This window comes from Agelaius tricolor, unplaced genomic scaffold (assembly GCF_023055355.1).
Source record: "Agelaius tricolor isolate 1412-34295 unplaced genomic scaffold, bAgeTri1.0.p SCAF_3, whole genome shotgun sequence".
Taxonomy (NCBI): domain Eukaryota; kingdom Metazoa; phylum Chordata; class Aves; order Passeriformes; family Icteridae; genus Agelaius; species Agelaius tricolor.
Genome location: NW_027269263.1, coordinates 19,199,430 through 19,220,586, shown reverse-complemented (window position 1 = coordinate 19,220,586; position 21,157 = coordinate 19,199,430). Strand labels below are relative to the sequence as shown.

Here is a 21,157-nt window from a genome sequence, read left to right as displayed (position 1 = left end):
AAATATCAGTTATCCATCCTCCTGCCCAGTTTGTCCTGCAGAACCTTTGTCCACAGCTGCTTTCAGATAGTGAGGGCTGGGTGATCAGAAGAGACCCATTTTCACCAACATTCAATACCAGTCAGATGCTGGCAAGGACTCAGCTCCTACAGGTACCACCAATTTCCCTGGCAAGCACGGCTGGTATGTGGTCTGAGCATGCCCTTTCCTTGGCTACGCACCTCAGAGCTAAAAAGTGCTCAACAGTTGTTGAAACCAGGCACTGCTTTTTGATTCACTCTCCATATCCTATACATAAAAGCCTGAGGGGACAGAGTCAGAACGAGAAGAGATATTGCGAGGTGATCCTTTTTCTTCCTTTGTTCAGCCTGTTCCCTCTCAGCTCTCCCTCTCTGACACACTCAGAGATTCCTGAGCCAGAAGCTGGAAATGTTTGGTCTGGTGGCATGCCTTTCCTTGCTGAATCCCGACCACTTTATCCACCACCGGCCAAGGCAGGAAATAAAACCTAAGATCTCTCTCAGTTCCTCAGATGTGGTTCATTTCCCCTCACTCACATCTGCCCACTGAGATTATTTCAGGACCAGGCAGGCCCACCTGCAGATCACCTGGAGCTTCCAGAACCCCAACACAGTTGTCTACCTCTAACATGGCCAAAAGCAAGGGAGGCCCCAGTACCAAAAGCCTTGCACAGGTGTTACACTGGGATACCCAACTGCATGAGAGGCTCTGCAAAGGCAAGCCAGCTCCTGGCATCTGTAGGGAAACGCCAGGGAGGAGCTTGCCAGAGTTCAGTGAGAGCAGCCAAAGCCTACAATGCTCACCTCAGGCGTCACATATGCCATTGACACCAAGGAGTCAGCTCCCAGCTCAGCCCAGCACCGCTGGCCCAAGGAATCAGAGCAGGAACACTCTCAGCACAAAGGCCATTCAAACCCGTGGGGAAATTCCTCCCGATGGGAAAGGAGAGCAAGTAAAAAGAAACCCATGCCTAATGCTGAAAATTGACAAGCAACTAACTGTACCACCAGGGATCTTCCAGCATGTCATTCCTCCAGCCACAGCATCCACTCTGGCTGCTGGGATTTCATGGTGTGCTCTTCTCCATCAAACTGAGCACAGAGCCCTCACCCCAAAAAAGACACACAATGGTTGAGGCTTACCAGCAGGACAAAGGTCCATCCTGAAGAGCACGATATATTTGCAACACAGCTGGTCTTCCTCCTTGTATTTGGTTTGTTCAGATGCTTAACAGAACTGAAACAACTTGGAGGCAGCAAACACAACCGCAGCAGCTTTGGAGGGGGGGGCGGGTTTCCCTGTGACTCCTCCTTCCCCTCCTTGTCCTCCCCCCCGTGATATGTGACAAGCTTGTGGCAGGAAACTCTGTTTCAGTGAGCCAACAGGGGCTCATCATTTACTTTTAAATGCGAGTGCACAAATGCATTTCCATCCCAGCAGCTTTTTGGGAATCTTTGTTTGAGGAGATTAAAGTGAAGGGTGAGAGGCTTTGGCCTGAGATACTCAGAGGAGAGAGAGGGAAAAAGGAAGTTCTTGATTCAGAAAACCCATCTGCTTGGGGAAGTGGTTTCATTTTAAAGGGAAGATTCTTCCTATGTTAATTCAGCAGCAGAGAGGGGAGGGCAGGGATGGGAATGAAGGCTCCAGAACTGGAGGATGGTTGATGGAGAGCAGGATAAGGTTGTCTGACTCTTCTGCCTTGCTCAATGCTCAGTGTAACTTAAAGGCTTGCTCCCTTCTCCCCCCAACAAAGTGTTTTTCATGTGAAACCTTGTAAGTAAGGATAGAGAGAACTAAGAAATGCAGTCCTCTCTCAGGTTTAGCAATATTCCTGATGGTGAGAGAGCTGGAATTAGCAGCCATTCGGGAACAGGAATGAAATATTGAAATTGGAGGGCAAAGCTGAACAAACACTCCAGAAAGGAGATACTGTCAACCAAAAATGAAATTGAAAAATCCAAAAAATTTGAAATGGTGTAACTACAACCAATGGTACTGAGATGAAGCTAGGTGTAGGGAAATAGACTAAAGGTGCCAAAATTATGGCACATTTGAAATCCCTAAAATCAGGCAAGAAAGGTAAACAAAGAGACAGAGGAAGAAAAGGGAAAGAAGAGAAACAGAAGAATTGAAATAATAATAATAAAAAAACCCACCTCAAAACAAAAAAATTACCCCTAATAGGATGTGAAAACCAGAAAAGCCAACGGGATGACCTGAAGTGCAGGAGTACAGACCAAAGCCTACCCAATTGATCCTCATTTAAATTGCAAGATTCCATTCCCTTTCCTGAATGAAAATTCTTCCTTTCAGGAAAGGGAAGGAAATCTTGAAATCATAGGTCAGAACTTGAACAAACACTCCCAAAAGGAGATATGGTCAATCAAAAATGAAATTGAAAATTCCAGAAAATTCACCCAAATGAAATTGAAGAATCCAGAAAATTTGAAAGGAATGACTACAACCAATGGTACTGAGATGAAATTGGGTGCAGGGAAATAGAGCAAAACACGCCAAAATTATTCTTTGAAATCCCTAAAATCAGGAAAGAAAGGTAAACAGAGACAGAATTGAAACAGAAAAATTGAAATAAAAAAAAACCAAAAAAACAACCAAAACCACCACCAACAAAAACCTGATAGGATGTGAAAACAAAAAAAGCCAATGGGATGACCAGAAGTGCAGGATTATGAACCAAAGCTTGCCCAGTTGATCATCTTTGAACTTGCAAGATTTCATTCCCTTTTCTGAAAGGAAATTCCATTCAGGAAAGGGTATGAAATCGGAGGACAGACTTGAACAAACACACACAAAAGGAGATATGGTCAATCAAAAATGAAATTGAAAAATCCAGAAAATTTGAAATGGAGTGACTACAACCAACGATACTGAGATGAAATTGGGTGTAGGGAAATAGAGCAAAACATGCCAAAATTATTCCATATGAAATCCCTAAACTGAGGAAAGGTAAACAAAGAGACAGAATTGAACCAGAAAAAATGAAATTAAAAAAAACCAAACCACCAACCCCCCCCCCCGCCAGGATGTGAAAACAAGAAAATCCAATGGGATGACCTGAAGTACAGGAATATAGACTGAAACTTGCCCAATTCATCCTCATTTAAATTGCAAGATTTCATTCCCTTTCTTGAAGGGCAAAGGAATGAAATAAGACATTTTGAAAAATTTAAAACAAAGAGACAGAAGAGAAACTGAAAAATTGAAAACTAAAAAAAAAAAAAAAAAAAAACAAAAAAACCACAAACAAAAAACCAAACAAACCTGACAGCATGTGAAAATAAGAAAGTCCAATGGGATGACCTAAAGCACAGGAATACAGACTGAAGCTTGCCCAATTGATCCTCATTGAAATCACAAGATTTCATTCCCTTTCTTGAAAGGAAGAATTTTCTTCCAGGAAAGGGAATGAACAGAATTGAACCAACACTCCCAAAAAGAGATATTGTCAATCAATAATTAAATTGAAAAATACAGAAAATTTGAAATGGAATGATTACAACAGATCATACTGAGATGAAATTGGGTGTAGGGAAATAGACCAAAACTTTCCAAAATCATTCCCTGATTTTGTCCCTTGCTCTGGGGCCATTCAGCCTCAGAAAGAAAGACACAGATTGCCCTCCCTTCCTCCCAGTGTCTTGTACTTGCTCTAAGCTGTGGTTATGCTCCAACTTCAGTGCTGATTTTGGATGAAGCTCCAGTGAAGAGCAAGAGATATCCCCAGCCTATACATGTCAAGCAGTGGCAGAAACCCAGAATTAATTTACACAGGCAGCTGTAGGTAGGGTCATAACCTGTGATCCTTAGGAAGAGTTGATGGTGTGCATTTAGGACTCACTTTCTATAGCCAGTTTAAAAATATTTACTAAGAAGCAGTTAGAAACTTGGGGGTGAAAAAAGAGAAAGGGAGTGAGCTACATGAATGCAAAGTCATTTCCAGCTGTTACACCCATGTCCTCACCCATATCTTCATTACACGAAATGGCCACACCTAAAAGCTATTGGAAGCTTTGTGACTTGGGCTATAAATTGTCAATACCCTACTCTTGGCAAACTAAATTTCTGTCTTGAGACTCTGGGCTGCATAGAGGAGAATTCACTGGCCCACAGCCCCCAGTTTCTTCACTGGAGCTGGTTCTGGTGTATCACCTCCAGTCCTTCCTTCCACCACCCTTTTCTACAAAAAAGTTTCAGCAGTACTGCAGCTGACATCAAGCAGACACGTCAGCCTGAAGCACTCACTAGAAAGATGTGATCTTGTCACAGCATACATCACAGCTGAGATGACCATGATATACAGAGCAACACCATACAATTTCAGACTGCTTCAGCCCACACAGAGTAACACCAGCTCACTCCACAAGGCTGCAAGCAACTGCTCCTGTTGTTCTTTAGCCCAACCTTTTATACCCCTCATGTCCATGCCCTGCACCTGTGTGCCCTCTGCTGCCTTTGGTGGTTGGTCAGTGCCCCTGGGCACTCCATGGCTCATTGCTGTCAATGCTGCTCACCTGCTGCTCACAGCTGCAGCCCATTGGGGATGAGGCTTGGCCACAGCCCCACTCCCAATCACCACAAGCTGTGACCCTACATGATCTTGCCTGCCACAAAGGCAGGAGCCATATACAGGCAGCTTGATCAGGGCTGCTCTTACACATGTGTGTGAGCAGGTCAAACCACAAAGAGCTGCAAACACCAGAATGGATCTCTCTGTGCACTGCAGAAGTACTTCCAGCCACTCCAGCAGAGTACAAAGCCTGGCCCTGTGTCTCTCCTCCACGCTTCCTTCATCTTTTAGCTCCTTGATGTTTCTTTTTCAAAGCTTTTCCCACTTGTCTGTTGGAATGCCTGAATACCCTGTTTGGAGACCTTGCTCCTACTTCAGTTTAATGATCCCCTCCACTACTTGCATTCCTCTGGGTCTGGTAGCCTTGCTTGTAACATTTGATGGACATTAAATGCTTTCAGTTATTTCAGCCAGAGGAGTCTGAATGGGGAATGCACTGATAAAAAACTGCATGAGTCTATGTCATGTGAAAGCAAAGCACCTGTGAGATGTTTTCTCATGAGGGTACACAACAGACAAGATCATGTAAATAAGCTAACCCTAGAGCATTTCCCAATCTTTCCAAATTCAGGGAAAGTATGCCTCCCTGTTATGGTCCCTAGTCCTCCACTAATTCTCATGGTGGACAAACTACTTCAGTTCTAGGCTTACCCTGGAGCAATACAACGAGTTTCTCTCTTGAGGAAACCTAGAACCAGTTGAGAAGTCAGTCTACTTGAGCATCCCAGACAGGCAATACAGATCTGTAGTCAACTCAGATGGATACCAACACTACCCTAGCCAGCAATGTGTCAGAAAATGCTCTCAAGGCGTCACATGTTCTGTGGGCATGGCATGTGAAGACCATGAATGGACTACAAAACAGAACTTTCATTATTTCAAGTAAAAAAGGTAGGCGACAACAGCCAAAGGAAGACACAGTGAGGGAGGGAGGGAGGGAGGAAGGAAGGACAAGAACAAATGAAAACTAATTATGCCCTTGGGATACAGGATCAAATGTATCCTAGGGAAAATGAGGTTTAAATGCTGTATTGTGTGTCAGAGTTGCCCACAGCCAGTGGCTCAGAGCATGTGTGTTCTCCCAGGGCGGTTGTCAGCAAGGCCAATGTGTGCAAAGGGGTTATCCAGCCTGGTCCACTGCTCTCACCTCATCAAGCATGGGCAGATTAGGCAGACTGCTGCAGATCAGTACTCCAGGCATTACTCCCTGTGCCTTCTGTGCCAGGACAAGTTTTTCTCCCCACATGCTCCCTGACTGCACACAAAAACTTAAATTTGAGCTAGAAATATCTGTTGTTCTGGTGGTCATGATGGAAAATATCAAATTAATGATGTGCATGCACTTTGCTGCTGCTTGGTACAGGCTTAAAATATTTGTGTAAATAAAAAGGACATATAAATATTTCCTACTGCTTTCAAGGGCATAAAGGCAGGGGCAAAGTGCCATGTATTTCTCTGTGCTGAGCATATCAGCTGTATTCCCACAAGGCTCCACAGAGCGACAATGTACAGGCCTGTTCAAATTCAATAGCCCCTTCAGGAGGCTTAGGCTGCCATTCAGTATGGGTTTAGGGACTGAAGTCTATTTTAAAGGTAGAAAGATGGTGATTATAAAAGGCCATAGGAAAGAAGAAACCCTCTCATAAAGATTACAGAAGGGTCACTTAGAGTCTGATAAACTTGAATGAAGAGCCAGAGGGATTTTTTTTTTTTGGTTAGACTTGAAAGTGCAGCAAGATTGAAGCTTTATGCCTTTGAAATAAAATGGTGGAAGGGAAGCACAAGATTTTACTTTGGTGGTTCAGGAAATATAAGTCTTGTAAAACAGAGTAGCTATAGATTTTCTTAGTACTCTAAACAGCTCTTTTTACTTCCCTGGTGCAGCCTTCCTAGAAGACATCATCTCTTACGAGTAAAGATACGTATTTATGAAACACAGTGTATCTAAAATCTGATAACATACAGAGGGTGCTAGCAGAGAGGGGAATCAAGTCAGGCAGCTGACACTCAAGTTTGAATTTACACATATAATCTTTAGTCCCTGTTACCTTCCTTCTACAACAGGAAGGTGAAAAATGTTGTTCAACTGTCTAAGCACCTTGTGGGAAACAATGCACAGTCAGATATTGATCTGTATTTATTGATATTAAAGTGGCACACTGGTATCATCAGCAAGATGGGGGTTGTCACTGGCTGATAGCAAAATGTCCCTGGGAATGAAAACCCACATCAGCATCACTGGGACCTGCAGGACTACAGAGAACCAGATAAGGTCAAGCCACAAAACCGTGGTATGATTAAGTGTCTGTGAACAATTTCTTGACTGAGGGGAGTACAAGTATGAAACAACCATCACAAAGAACATGAAGCCCAAAGGTTTGTGCCATGCTCTTCTGCTTACCCAGATCCACAAGGGAAAAGATGAGGAGGAGGAGGTGAACCTCTTTCAGTGCTCCAGGAAGGAAGATGGCAGCAGAACTACTGTTTTGGCCCAAAGTGGAAAGGCTGAGAGCAGTCTCACTCAGAAGACAGAGAAACCTCCCCAGCACGAGGTCAGGAATGCACCACCTGCCGCTGATTGCAGCAGGGCTGGTCTCCAGAACAGCCCATGAGTAAGACAGGCACAAGACTAAGTAAGCACCTTTTGCAAGCTGAGTTGCTTATGATGCATGCAAGTGTTGGTAGCTTGTCTTCAGTGAGGCTGGATTAGAAACTTCATTCTTTTTCTAAGCTTTTGTTTTATAGAACAAATTTAGGCTGGAGAGGAGGGCCCCATCAGAAAATAGACTCTGTATGAAACAACTCCACAGCCTCTCTAAGAGGGACTGCAGAACATCATTGCCCACTTCAGTTATGATCTGAGCCCTTAAGTCAGGGCAGGCTTTTCAAGCAACTGTGGCAGTCTGAGAAACCACAGCAGTGATGGGGGAGGGGAAGCAGCAATGGGGAGGAGTGGGAATTTTGGAAAAGAGAAGCAGCAAAGCAAGAACTAAAAGCAGGAGACAGATGATATGAAGCTGTGTCAAAGGGGAAGTGGGAAGGTGCAAAAGGGGAATATAGGAAGTGGGGACAGTTTGCAGCCCAGTCAGGCTGAAGCAAATTAATATCTACCTTGGTGAGCACCCAATACACAGAGAAAAATTCTCATGGCCACTCAGGACTGCCTGAGAGAGAGGTCACATCAAAAAATATCCAGGGTGATGAGAAGACATGCTGTGACCATGTCCTGTGTATGCAAAGAAATGAGCATTGTGCTGCCTCCATGAAAGAATCCTCCCTGCTATTCTGTCTGTGCTGAAGGACAAGCCTCCTGCTCAGCTCCTGCCCTCCTGTGCAGGGCTGTGATGTGCAAGCATCATTTCTGAAAGAGCCCCCTTACTTTTATTCCATCATCCTTGAGGGGGCAGAACACCCCAGAAAGGGAGAGCTAGGTGGTCCTCACTGCTTTGTATCCTTGCTGGGGAAAAGCAGCATCATGCATTTCATCCCTGCTCTGCAGTCTCACGTGGGTGCCATGCAAACCCAGCACATCCAGGTCGCTCTGAGGTGACCCAGCTCAGGACCCTGAAAGCCTCCCAGAACAAAAGTGTCTCACTGAGCAATTAATTCCCATTAGCATCTCCCTCAAACTCAGCAGAGGGAACAAGAAACCCCAGATGTGTGCCCTGCTGCACATGCAGAAGGAAACTCATGTCAAGAGCACCTCTTGGTGGTGTGAGAGGACACCAGAGCAGCAGCAACACATCTGTATATGTTCAGTCTGGGGTTATGAGCCTGTTTCCTGCAGGTTCCTTCCTTTTCCTGCAGCATGTACAATTGAAAGGTACTAATGCAGCAGGTGCCAGTTGTTCTTAGAGTGATTACTGTATGTGTTATTTGAGTGTAATATCCCATTATTAAATAATCCCATTTAATCCCGTTTAAATGTGATGGAAAGAAATGTCCTGAAAACTTTTATGTAGATCCCTGTTGTCCCTCCACAGAGACACTGGTAGAGGAAGGATGTTTATACATTCACAGCACAGACTTCTGACTGGACAAGAACTGACTGTCCATTGCAGTTGCAGGGAATTATCTTGCAAAAGTAATTTGCCCAGAAATGGGCTCTTGACAGGACTTCATACCTCATTGTTGGACATGCAGATTTACAGTGTCTTTGACATGGGGCCCACCTGTGTGTGGGTTCTCCACAACAATCCCTCTTCCCTGACCAGTTAAACTGGTCTTCACTGATCCCTTCCACACTGCCAGTCCCACAAGTCCATATGCCACGCTACCAGGACTACCAGAAAGCAAACACTGGTGTTCAGGTGTTCATTCAGCAGGTCAGTGGTCCTTGTTCATGGTTTTTGTCTTTCCACCAGTAGCATTCTCTAGAGCCTGATACACCTGCCTTCTAACTGAGTTCATATATTCTGTGCCTGCGTGTCCTTTCCAGCTCCCCTCTGTAAAAGCCTTTGTCCCTCTCTCCCTTTGTCCTTCTCTGACCTGGATTCCTGTGTCCCATTCCTGGTCTCACCTGCAGAGGTGTCAGTGGGTTTCCTTCCTCCCTTTCCCTACCACCCACAGAGGGAACACCTCGTACAGCTGGTCACTTTGTGCTTCTGAAAGAGCCGGAAGGCTTGGAACCTTTCCATGGCTGAAGGTTTCTGGGCTGCAGCCAGCGCTGAGGGACAGCTGGGAGCACTCTCGTCCAGAGCAGGTCAGTCACAACAGCCTCCCATGGCTGCAGCAGCACAAAGGTCATCAACCTTTGGAGAAACACTTTACTCAGAGTTCCTTCCTTCAGGAACATCCCAGCTGCAAAACCGCTGTTCTTGCTCTAATTGGTCTCCAAATTCTTAATTAATTCTGTGCCACTGTATCCCATCTTCTATAAAAACCATCCACTCATGAGGTCAGGCTGGAGCACACAGATGTGCACACATACACTCTTTTCAAGGCTTAATGTTGCATGGGAGGAAAAAGAAGGAAGAGGAGGCAAATCCTCATTTCAATAAAGAAAGGAGTAGAACTTCCTGGGATCATTCTGCTCTTGTCTCTTCTTTCTTAGGGTGATTGCTGTCTTCTTCTTGATGCTTAGCTATAAAAATCTTTTATTTTCTGAGGACAATGAGGACTGCCTGAGAGAGTTGGGGTTGTTCAGGTTGAGGAAGAGAAGGATGTACTAGTAGTCTGGGCAGGTAAGTAAGTGCAGCAATACCTTATCCCCACAGTAGAGGAGGAACAGTGCAGCCATTGGGTTGCAGCTGCTTTCTAGAGGCTGCACGACTTCCTTGTTCAGCCTTCGCAGGGTATTGTTCCTTATGATGTTTCACCCTTGACACTTGGGGGCATTGGGAAGACCTGAAAAACCTTCATTACCCCTCATCACCCTAGTACTCCTACTTCAGATTCCCTTCCCTGCTAACACCTCCTCCAAAGCTTGGAGGATAACAGAGGCAGGAGAAAACCCACCCTTTCCACATTCTCACCCCGCTTCCAACCCTTGTTCAGCTGCCCTGGAAAAGCAGTTTGGTGCCCCCCGCTGTTCATTGGGATGAGGTGGGAAGGGAGTGGGTGAGACGGGCAGGGAGAACGAGAAATATTACAGCGGTTGTCATCCAAGGAGTCAGAGCGGCTCCGCCTTCAGCCAGCGGCCTCTGCCACAGCGCTGCGGCTGCGGTGGAGGGGCGGAGGGACCCGAGGGTGATCGCCGAGAGAAGTTCCCTCTTCCACTTCCTCCCTCCTTGCAACCTGCTGTTGATACCCACATTTGCCCATCCCTCCCTGCTGTTTGCCTTGGCCTGACTTCCCTTTGCCTCGGGCACCGTCCTCGCCACGGGTCCGGAGCCATGCAAGCCATCAAGTGTGTGGTGGTGGGAGACGGGTACGTACCCTGGGGTTTGCTGGGGAGCGGGGCGGGACAGCCCCTGACCGGGGCACGGAGAGTGGGGCATGCTGGTGAAACTGCCCCGCTTGGCTTCTGACCTCCCGCAGCCTTGCTGCTACTGCAGACATGCTCTTCCTCCCTCCCCGGGGCAAGGGACATACCTCTGGGAGAGCGTGGAAGAGGGCATTTCACAGGGCATCTGCACGGAATGCTGATCATGCGTCTGCATTTCCATCTGCATCCATGGGAAGCAGAGCAGGTCTGTCCCATGCACAGGAGGTGATGGTGCTCCTGCCAGATTCAACTTGTAGGCAGCAGTTAGATTTAAAACCCACTAAGATTTAAAACCCATTAGGTGCAAGTGCTCTCCTGCAGGTGAATGGCTCTTCGAAAGCTGTGTGCTCACTGGGAATGACTGGGAGAGGGCATGGTACTCTGGTCCTGGCAAGATGCCTATCAGGATCTCCATATTCAGCTTTTCTCAGCAGGTTAGCCCTGTACTGGGGTGTGCTGGAGACTGCTGGCAAGGGCCCTCTGTGGGCACAAGGAAAAGAAGGTCTTTCCACTGAGATAGACACAAGTACAGGCCACTTTGGGAGTGGGAGCTAACAAAACCTTGCCTTCACAACATGGTGGCTTCTCTGCCTGTGTCCCCTGATGCCTGGAAATGGCCTGATCCACGCTGTCAATGAGTTTAGCAGTCATCACTACCTGGGGCAGGAAGGGTACAGTGTACAGAGCTTCTTCTTGCCCTGTGGGATGAGTAAATGCAAGGGAGGGAGGGAGGAGAGTCTGTGCTTGGAATGGAATAGCTTAATTCCTTTCCACCTAGAAGCTGTCCAGACTTATCTGGGGCAGCTGTTAGGTAGCAGATGAAGAGACATTTACAGCAGTGCTGCTCCCCACAGTCACTTCCTCCTTTAGACCTCGCCTGGGAAAGAAGATGTCTGCACACATACATGTCAGACATGTTCTCAGGGGCTGGGGCAAGGGGGCGAGGAGAAGGGATGAGGAAAGACAGAGCCCCAAATAAAAGGCATGACCCCTAAGAAAGGTCCCCTGAATGCTTTAAATTGGAGCTGGATTAACAACTCCACTGGGCATTTATCTGTTACCCAGCTCCCCAGCCCCCATTTTGCCCCTCACACACAGCACCAGCTCTGCAGCCTTCCCTCAAGGTAGTGTCCCCTCACATCATGGTTAACCCCACCACATGTCCTTGTTACCAATAGTAGACTGTTATTATCAGTAATAGTCCTGCTTTCAACCCCTAGGACCTCAATTCCTCTTAAATGTCTTCTGTCTCATCATTTTGCTTCTTTGCACACTGCACCTCTGTGCACCTCTCACCATCTTGCAACATAGCCCCCATTGCTCTGAGCTCTTGGTTCACCACCCCTTACCTCCCTCCCAGCATGCCAGCATTGTCACCCTCTTGGCTCAACCCTAACAACCACAGGACCTTCTCCTATCACTCAGCTCCTGTGTTCTCCCATAGCTGTTCTCCCCCCATATCCCCTCCATCACACATCACTGACCTCTCAACATGCCCTGGTTCAATGACAGAAGCCTGCAGATGCCACTAACCCCCCGTCTGTGTTGTAACCTTCTCCCCTTCACTGACCCTTTGCACAGCTCTCTGTTCAGCCACACCAGTTCAGAACCTCCCCCTTGTCTATGACTGATCCACTGGCAGGCCCACAGATCTCCTGAGGCATTTCATCTAGAGCTTCACCTCCCTCCATAACTCCATGAAAAGAAGGAAGCAAGGCACCTGGGGAAAGAGCAGGACTGAGAGAGGAGGATCTAAGAAAAGGGGGTGGCAGGAGGAAGAAACAAATGTCAGAGCATGCTGAAAAGCTCAGCTTCCTCCTCAGCTGCCCCACAGTCCAGCGACAGAGGCAGGTGCCTTGTGACCAGGGTGCCTACCAAATACAGGATACACAAAAAGGCAGAACTGCAGCCCTGTGGCTGGGGACTTTGTAGGTACAGTGAGATGGTCTGAGAGTCCCCAGCAGCAGAATTCCAACCTTTGCCCAGGAAAGACCTCTCCCTCCTTCTGGGCTGTGCTGGTTGAGGCAGGTTGCTGTCACCACCTCCATTTCCTGTGTTTGTAACTGAAAGAAGGCCAAGCTTTCCTAGGCCACACAAACCTGAGAAACAGCATCCCAACAGGAGAAGGATTGTCTTTCCAACACCTGTCTTGGCTGATTTATTTTCTTCCAATTTCTCTGCACTTCTTTCCCTCACCACAGGCTTCAACTTGCCCACAACACCTTCCCCCACATGATAGCCTTATTGCTTCTTATCCCACCAATGTTCTCACCCAGTCTGGACTGTGCTGCTGCCTTGCACTCCACCCTGCTGCAGCAGGCTGTGGGGGAGGCTCAGGGGAGAGGAAGCACCAACTTCCAGCTCAGAAACATCACCAGCAGCCTCCATCAGCCATGGGGGCAGGCACCTTTCTGGCTCCTTACAGCTCTCTGTGCGGGTGTTGCTGCAGCTTACTGCAGGTGGGAAAGACTGGGTAAGTCAGTAAAAGTTGCTACCAGTCCCTGGCCACAGCAGCTGAAAAGCAGGCAGGAGTGCCTGTGCTCGAGTGCTGGAGCTGGCATGGCAGTTTTGTCATGGCACACCAAGCCAATGAACCTGTCCTGGCTGTGAGCCTACAGCACTCTGCATGCACTGCAGAATGGGCTCCCACCTCCATCTCAGAGTGGTTGTGTTTTACCCAAGTCATCTCTGTACTAGACCATAAAACAAGCCTTCATGCTCAAAGACACCAAACATTTCTGGGCGACACCCTCTCTTTCTTCCTGCCAGGTTTCTAACCTGTGGTTGTGCACTGTCTGGCCCTGTGAATGTGTTTCTGCTTCCAGGGGTCTCTGGATAGGTTAGAGGTGTGGAAGGATTGCCCCATCTCCATCTCACCCTAGCAAGGCTGCCTGCACTTCCATGAATTCCTGCCATTGTTTTCTTTCTTTTCCAGGGCTGTGGGAAAAACCTGTCTCCTTATCAGCTATACCACCAATGCCTTCCCAGGAGAATACATCCCCACTGTGTGAGTAATTCATAAACAGGTCCTGGAGTGGGTGGGAGGCATGAAAAGCAGGATGTGAAGGGGCTCAGTGACCCCTTGTTGGGCACTCCATGGGTCACAATCTCCATGCCAAGCAGAGGGAATCTGGTGAAGGTCTCTCTAACTTTGGATCTGTCACCTTTCACAAGAAGCAACTTTATAAAACCCTGGTATAAGTGGGATATTTGGGAGACTCCAGCCAACTCAAGGTCTGTCTGATTGCTAAGTTTACAAGTAGCAGATAGGATCCTGCTGGCCAAAACAAACAGGCCCTAGGCTACAACAACTGGGCCAGACCCAAGGGAAGCATGTGGATGGACATGGGACCCCACTTCCTTCCCTGTCCAAAGCACTTGCTGTCATTGGAGCAGTCATAGATTCTGCATGGAGCAGAATCACAGAGTTGGTTGAAAAAGGCCTCTGAGATCATTAGGTCCAACCACTAGCCAAGGCCTGCCAAGCCCTCTACTAAATCATGTCCCTTCTAACGTGCAGATGCCACGAACACGTTCAAAAGACCTTTGTGTTGGCTCCTCCCTATCACTGGTTTCCCTTAATCTGGGAAAAAACAGTACCAAAAGGACCAGGAAGTAAAATTTTCTAGGATGAGGGCAGGAACTTCTCTGTTGCTTTATTATCCTTTTTTTTTCCTACCAAGACTTTACTCCTAAGCAGGCAATCCTGACAGTTGTTCTAAAATATTTCAAGCTTGGATGTCAAAGAGTGATGGGACACATTGTTCCCAGTTCCAGCAGGGCTGCTGAGGAGTGCAGCAAACTACAGAGACATGGATTCTTCTTCACTTCTAAGAATAAAACTAGGTTTTAGAACACAGAAGAAAGGCAGGGGCTTGGCTCTAGAGCAGGCACAGTTGTGGGAAGGATATTGGGGGAAAAAATGGGAAAAGAAAATGATTTGTGAACTTGCATGCAAGGTATCAAAGGTGTAGCTGCAGCCAGGCACTTGTCCAGGACAGCTGAATGATGGGGAGGAGATTGATGAGTGGGAATTCCATATAGTGGAGGATAACAGGAAACCAGCGTCACCCAGGTGAGCTGAGAAGAGGAATCACCAGCCTTTGCTCCTGGGTGCACATAGTAAATGAACCCCACCTACACTACTGGAAGGGCTCCCTCTTCTCTTGTTTGAGCCATGGCCTATGTCTCTGAATTTCAGATTTGATAACTATTCTGCCAACGTGATGGTTGACAGCAAGCCTGTAAATCTGGGACTGTGGGATACTGCTGGACAAGAGGATTATGACAGGCTGAGGCCGCTCTCTTACCCGCAGACGGTAGGTCACACTCCATGCCCCTCCTCCCTTCCTCCCTCAGCTACATCTCCATCCCTCACTGCAAAACTCAACATGTGCCATGGAACAGTGACAGGGTTCTTACTGCCTCTCTCTGGCCTTTTATGAGAATATCTCTGTTGATATACAACTGCCTTGAAACCAAAAGTTGAAAGATACCTTAAGGATATTTTGGATCCTTTATCTAAACTCCCGTAACTGGGCAAGAAAACGAGACATTCAAAGATGCTCTTGAGCTCAGCTGACACTGACTTTGTGTGAGGCAGATGCCTTACACAGCTCTGGAAAAAACCTTCTCTTTGTAAAGTTAAAGTGGTTCATGGAATTTAAGAGCTGAGGCAGGAGCTTGTCACATTTCTTTGAACCCCACTCTCCTGACTTCTGCCTTTTAAAAGAGATATGATTTGTGGGCATGTGTTTGATCTGCTGCCTCTAGCAGAACAAATGGGTGCCTCAGATACTGTGTTCACCAGTCTTTCACCACACTGACAGTGATTTCAGGGTTTGAGGATCACCTTTCCTGGAGAAGGTTGTTTCAAGCAGGGTTTTTGCAAGCTCAGAAAGACCTTGCTGCATCAGACATTAGTCTGAATGTTGCCACTGCAGTCAAAAAGGTTAGGAGTTGATTAGAAATTATTTGTTTGAGCTAGGTTCAGCCACCTAAGAATCAGACACCTAGTATAAGATGGTTTTGCCTGCAGTCAGTGCAAGCAGGTCTATTTCTCAACAGCATGCTTGCATCCACCCTGGGACATATCTCAAGGATAGGTGGAGGAATGGTTCTTCAAGACTTCTACAGTCTCTGATGGCTGTAGAAGTATGGAAGTGGATAGGCTGGATCTGGCACCACTGCTCCAGCTAGATGAAGCTGGATGAAATAGATATAACCCTGATGAGCTGGTAGGGTTTTGGTTTTGTTTGGTTTGCTCTGGTTTTAAAGGATGTCTGAATTCTACCATGCCCAGGAGAATCGCTTACCTGGAGAGCTAAAACTGCCTCCTCTGAGTCCTGTGTGTATAATTTTTAGGCTGAAACTAGGTCTGTCTCAACTGTAGGCGAAATTACTTTGTCCTGAAAGCCCTCTGGTGTTCCGTGAGAAATGAGCAGGACGCTGTCAGGCCATTTCCCATGAGGATGAGTGTGCCAACCACAAAAACCCCGTCCTCAGAGTTGGCCATTTGGCTCTTCTGATAATGGTGGCTATGGTTACCATGACTCAGGGGAGCAGAGGTCCTTCTCTCCACTGGAGGCAAGAAACAGCAGTCAGGACTTTTATATTATAGAGAGCTTTCCCAAGCACAACCCTCTGCTGCAGAGGGAGGGTGCTGCTCACACAGACCTTCCCTCCCCTCCCCCCTCCTTCCTGCTTCATCATGCCATCCCATACTCCTATCCTAACTCTGCACCATGGTTCTATGCCTGCAGGATGTCTTCCTGATCTGCTTCTCCCTTGTCAGCCCAGCATCCTACGAAAATGTCCGTGCTAAGGTGAGACTCTCTCCTGGGCCACCAGGGGCTGAGGGAGATGATGGTGGTGGTGGCCTTGCAAGAACAGTGATTATGAGTGGGGACTACCAGCAGGACATCTAGGTTTAAGAAGTCATACCTCTTTTCTGTTAGTCAGAAACCTCCTTCAGATGCATTTTCTGATTCATTTAAAGAAGGCAGACAACTCTACTAATGGGCTAGTTTTCATCTTGCTGGCTATTGTGCTGTCAGATCACAGACTTATATTCTGGTGGCATCTTTCAGCCAGGACTGTCAAAGCACAGACACACAGGACTGGTCCATAGGGTGTAGAAGCAGGTACCCACTGCTATTAGATGGGAAGTGAGGAAAAAAGGGAGAGATTGGTGAACAGAGAACAAAAGTATGTCCTTCCTACCGCTTTAATGTTCTTCCCTGCGTGGGAGGGTCGAGGGCTGAGAACAGCTGGTGCTTTTGCATAACAAAATTTGAGCTCCCTGTCAGAGATTTTGCCTGAGGACCCAGCAACAGGAGTTGGCCTGGGCCAGGCTATAGTGCCAACAATGGATGTGAGAAAGGACAGGCTGTTAGCTGACATTATTTTCAGGAGCGCCTCTTTGTTTCCCATGTGCATGCCCATACATGTGACCTCTTCTCACACCTTTGACATTTTGTTGCCTTGCTAGTGGTTCCCTGAGGTGCGGCACCACTGCCCAAGCACCCCCATCATCCTCGTGGGCACAAAGCTGGATCTTCGGGATGACAAGGACACCATTGAGAAGCTGAAGGAGAAGAAGCTATCCCCCATAACGTATCCTCAGGGTCTTGCTCTGGCCAAGGAAATAGGTATGTGTTTGGGAATAATTTTGGACCTACTGAAAGGAGAGAGGCAGAAGAAAAGGGCTTCACCGCAATTTAACGAGGCTTTTGTGGTGGTATTGCACAGTGGTGTCTCCGAGGGACACAAGGAGACACATCCAGGGTCATGGGACAAAATGCACTTCAGGAGACTCAGGAAGGAGATCTGCTTCTTGAGGAAGGCTCAACTCCTCAGCTCTCTGTTTTCTGCCTTTCTCTGGCCATCATCCTCCACATAAACACATAACCACACACTTTCACATTCTCCTCCCCTTTTACTCTGCTTACTTCTATCTGGGACAGTATTTTTTCTGTGCAAGCCATAGCTGCACAGTGGGTAGAGGCCACTCCTCCATATCCGGAGAGGCAGAAGAGAGGTTTTTAACCACTCTCAGGAAGAACTGCAACTGTAGTTTCCTGTCTCTGCTTCTGTCTGCTGGGGTGTATACGTACAATCCCAGGTATGGGTGTCTCACCCCACCATCCAGCTCTTCCCATCTGTGGCACACAGAAATGGGAGAGAGGGTGAGAAACACAGCTTGAGGGAGTTTCCAAGAAGGAGCTCAGCAGGGGGGGTGTCTGGCCAGGATGACATGGTCAGACTCACAAAATGGCTCTGCTCTGGCTACATGGGTAGCCAGTAGGCAAACCTAGGTCTAGTGCAGCTGGCAAGCTTTGCCCTGAAGTCAAGACTGTCTAAGTGAGTGAAACGTGTCCTGACAATGTATAATGTCTTTGATCACCTGAGATGTGTTTATTCAGCTTGGGCAGGAGCCAGGTGCTGTGCTTTCTAGCATAAGGAGCAGAAACCTGGGTATCCCCACTGCCTACCCCAGCTGCCTTCCCCCCCCAGTGCAACACCTGCTTTCCTCCCGACAGACTCTGTGAAATACCTCGAGTGCTCGGCTTTGACGCAGCGAGGCCTCAAGACGGTGTTTGATGAGGCCATCCGAGCCGTCCTGTGCCCGCAGCCCACCCGGACAAAGAAACGGGCATGCAGCCTCCTCTGAGCAAGTAAGTCTGACGGGCATCCCTGGGAGGGACACCAGTGGTGCTTTCCTGCTCCTGAACCCAGTCAGGGCCACTCTGTTCCTGGTGAGGCTGTTGGAATGGGTCACCTTCAAGGAGAGAGAGGGAGAAGCTGATCCTGCTTGGGGAAAAGACAGGATGTAGTATGATGCACCCAGGATCAACTTCCCCCTCCTTTCTGCTTGACTGTGGGCAAGTTTGTTCCCATCTCTTGATGTGGGGCAGCCTAGGATTTTCCACATGTGCCCTTACAGAGAAGAACTGTCTGTCAGCTTCTGCTGCAGAGGGAACTACATCCAGGCTGCCCTGGGGATGACCTGCCCTGAGAACTATGAGGCCATAGCCTTTGCCTGTAGAAAAAAAAAAAGGAAAAGAAAAAGTTGTTCATTATTCATGGCAGTTGCCAGTGGCCCTTCCTCTTACCAAGCCCTGCTCACCTAAAGGGGTTTTTTTATGTTGTTCATTGGCAAGTGGCAACTTCTCCTACAGGAGTCCTTTACTCCTCATGTTGTCTCTACCTGCCTCCACTTCAGTACAGGGCAGCAGAGGGAGGAGAGAGGCCTCAGGACAAGAGTCAAAGCTGGTCAGAGCCTGATGAGAGAGAAGAGTGAGAGCCTGCTAGTTTGGACCCTGTCCATTCATACTCCCACCATCACCAGAGCAGAGGGAAGGAGAGCAGGAAAATAGTTGAGCTGGTATTATGAGGTCTGTCATGTTTTTGGCTATAGATCCCGGTCTCATCATGATACCAGGAGCTGCCCAGCACACAGGAGAGTGATGGCTCCAGTAGCGCAGAGCTCAGCACCTTGGGGTTTTTCCTTCTTTTTCCTTCTGCCGGCTTGAAAGACTGCTGTGGGTCTGTAGCACTGGTTTGATGTTCACACAACGTCCCCGCTCTTGCCCCACCTGCCCAGCTGCCCCTTCCCTTCCTTCCAGGCCCTTGAGGTTACAATGTAGTGAATAAGACAGTAATAAACAGACTGTACATTTGTGTCATGTCCGTGATGTGTTGCACCTCGGGGGACACAGCCCTGGAGCCGTGAGCAATGGGGCAGCGGGGCTGGAGGCACCGCCCAGCTGTGCCCCTCCTCTGGCAGCCCCACGGGGAGCCTGGTGGCCCTTGAGGATGATTGCGAAGGTGCTGAGTTCTCACCTGAGCCACCCGCATTCCTTTTGCCTTTCCTCTTCTCAGTATCCATGCTTTGAAAGGAAAAGTTGTCTGCCCTCTGTGCCACACAGAGGATGGGATGCAGGCTTTGGGAGGGGACACCTGGATGCAGACTCCTCTCCCTGGGGACTGCCCCCGCAGGTTGCCGGGGACATCTTTTCACCAAAACATTGCTGCATTAATCCTTCTAAGCTCTGGCACTCTCTCACACTGCCAGACACAGGCAGAGTGAGAATAGGAAGGGGGAGGGCAGGGAAAAAAATTAAAAGGGAGGAATGAGTCACCAGCCCAGACAAATTGCCTCCAAGACACTAAAATTAAGCTGAAGAGAGTGGTCCCAGCGGTACCATGGATCTGGCAGCTGTGAGCACCTGCTTTCCTGATGCATTGCAGGGACTTCAGAGGAAGTGTTAAAGGGTGGCTGCTACTGCCACTACTTGCAGGAGAGGGGAGGGCTCAGGGTGTGATGATTGGCACTGCAAAATCCTGCAGTCCTAGGAGGGCACAGAGAAACTATGGAGTTGAGCCAGATTAGTGCTCCTGGATGCAGCAACACTTCTGAGCTTCAAAGGCTGCTTCCTGCACTGAGGAGGAGCATTGGTGATGCCGGGTGCAACCAGACACAGGGAAGCTCCTGAGGTACCCTGCTGCCAGGGAGATTTCTGCAGTTCCAAGTCACAGTCAGATCTGAATGAGGCAGTTAATTCAGTGATGTGACACATTTCCTACTGATAAAGTTCAGAGCAACCCTTGGCAGGCACCCTGTGGCAGGGAGTTCCACAAATACCTGCACTGCACGTGGGCTGCTGGATGAATTTCCCAGGCCTCACCCAAAGGTAATACAAATTGTGTCAGTGAGTCCAGAAGAGTAAAAATGAAGCCTCTGGTATGGGCATATACCTGTGAAAGGGCGAGGGACACAAAGTACTTGAAAATGGTATCTAACCTCCTTTAAGCATCCTAAGCATGACTCAAGGCAATATATTCCCAGTGGTTTATTACTTCTCTCCAGTTTTCAAGCCTTGGCTTTTACCTTTTCAGTCTGCCCCACCCCCTGTAACATACAGCAATGCATATGATGTGTGTGAAACAAAATTCATGTATCTGCCTACCTGGGGAGATGCACAGGCTGAGCTCTCCTCCCAACACAATTTAAGCAGTTTGCACAGCCCCCCACTGGAGCTGAGGCAGAGAATGGGACACCTTAGAGCATTCAGGAAGTGAGCTGGAGACCTGGAATTTGTGATGCTATGGCTGTGTTTATGCAAGGTTAGCAGGCCTGTGTAGAACTCTGCTGTTTCATGGCTGTTTCTTCTAACAAAGGAGCTTGGGGCCTTCTTCATGGTGCTACAGACACCTGCCCTGCCATGGTAAAGAAAACCTCTGGGTGCTACCCATGCAGTTCCTTTCCCAATGAGGATTCCTTTCTCTTCTGTGTCTCCAGACAGCATTGTGGCCAAGTTCTGGTCTAAAGAGGCCTGGCAGCTTTCAAGTCCTGTACTGCCTTCATCAGCTCACCTTTGAGCAGAACTGGCTGTATATTAAATTCCCCAAGTAGGTTTGGATGCCAGACCCTGGCTTTGTTGTGCTCAGAGACACTGCTTTCTTTTGTTAAAGCTGGAATTTACCCTAGGGGCTCAAATGTTCACAATAGCAGTGCCAAATGTCAAGAACTGGGTGATGCACAGTACAAGGAGTCACTGATGTTGGCTGCAGGGCAGGAACGGGGGTGAGAATGACAGGGAAGTCCTTTGTGCAGGGAA

At 48.0% G+C, this 21,157-nt stretch overlaps 2 protein-coding genes across 3 annotated transcripts in view; one reads left to right on the top strand and one right to left on the bottom strand.

Moving 5' to 3' along the window:
* Positions 1 to 21,157, bottom strand: part of CYTH4 (cytohesin 4) — a 38,628-nt gene that overhangs the window by 15,867 nt on the left and 1,604 nt on the right. Inside the window, exon 1 of one of the 2 annotated variants that reach the window (XM_071422804.1) lies at positions 1,164 to 1,298. The exons of the other annotated variant lie outside the window; for it this stretch is intronic. Coding sequence (XP_071278905.1) covers positions 1,164 to 1,182 — 19 coding nt within the window. The 5' untranslated portion in view covers positions 1,183 to 1,298. Of the gene's footprint in view, positions 1 to 1,163; positions 1,299 to 21,157 lie in introns of those variants that run through there. 2 annotated transcript variants of the gene reach the window in all.
* RAC2 (Rac family small GTPase 2) lies at positions 10,331 to 19,222 on the top strand. The gene is made up of 7 exons (XM_071422811.1): positions 10,331 to 10,478; positions 13,471 to 13,542; positions 14,737 to 14,854; positions 16,298 to 16,360; positions 17,026 to 17,185; positions 18,077 to 18,211; positions 18,955 to 19,222. Exons 1-6 carry the CDS (start codon positions 10,444 to 10,446, stop codon positions 18,205 to 18,207), a joined length of 579 nt encoding a protein of 192 aa, XP_071278912.1. The 5' UTR covers positions 10,331 to 10,443; the 3' UTR covers positions 18,208 to 18,211; positions 18,955 to 19,222.

Coding starts and splice junctions, on each gene's coding strand:
- RAC2 (XM_071422811.1), top strand. CDS start 10,444: ATGCAAGCCATCAAGTGTGTGGTGGTGGGAGACGG. Junction 10,479..13,470: donor TGTGTGGTGGTGGGAGACGG/GTACGTACCCTG, acceptor TTTCTTTTCCAG/GGCTGTGGGAAAAACCTGTC. Junction 13,543..14,736: donor GGAGAATACATCCCCACTGT/GTGAGTAATTCA, acceptor TCTGAATTTCAG/ATTTGATAACTATTCTGCCA.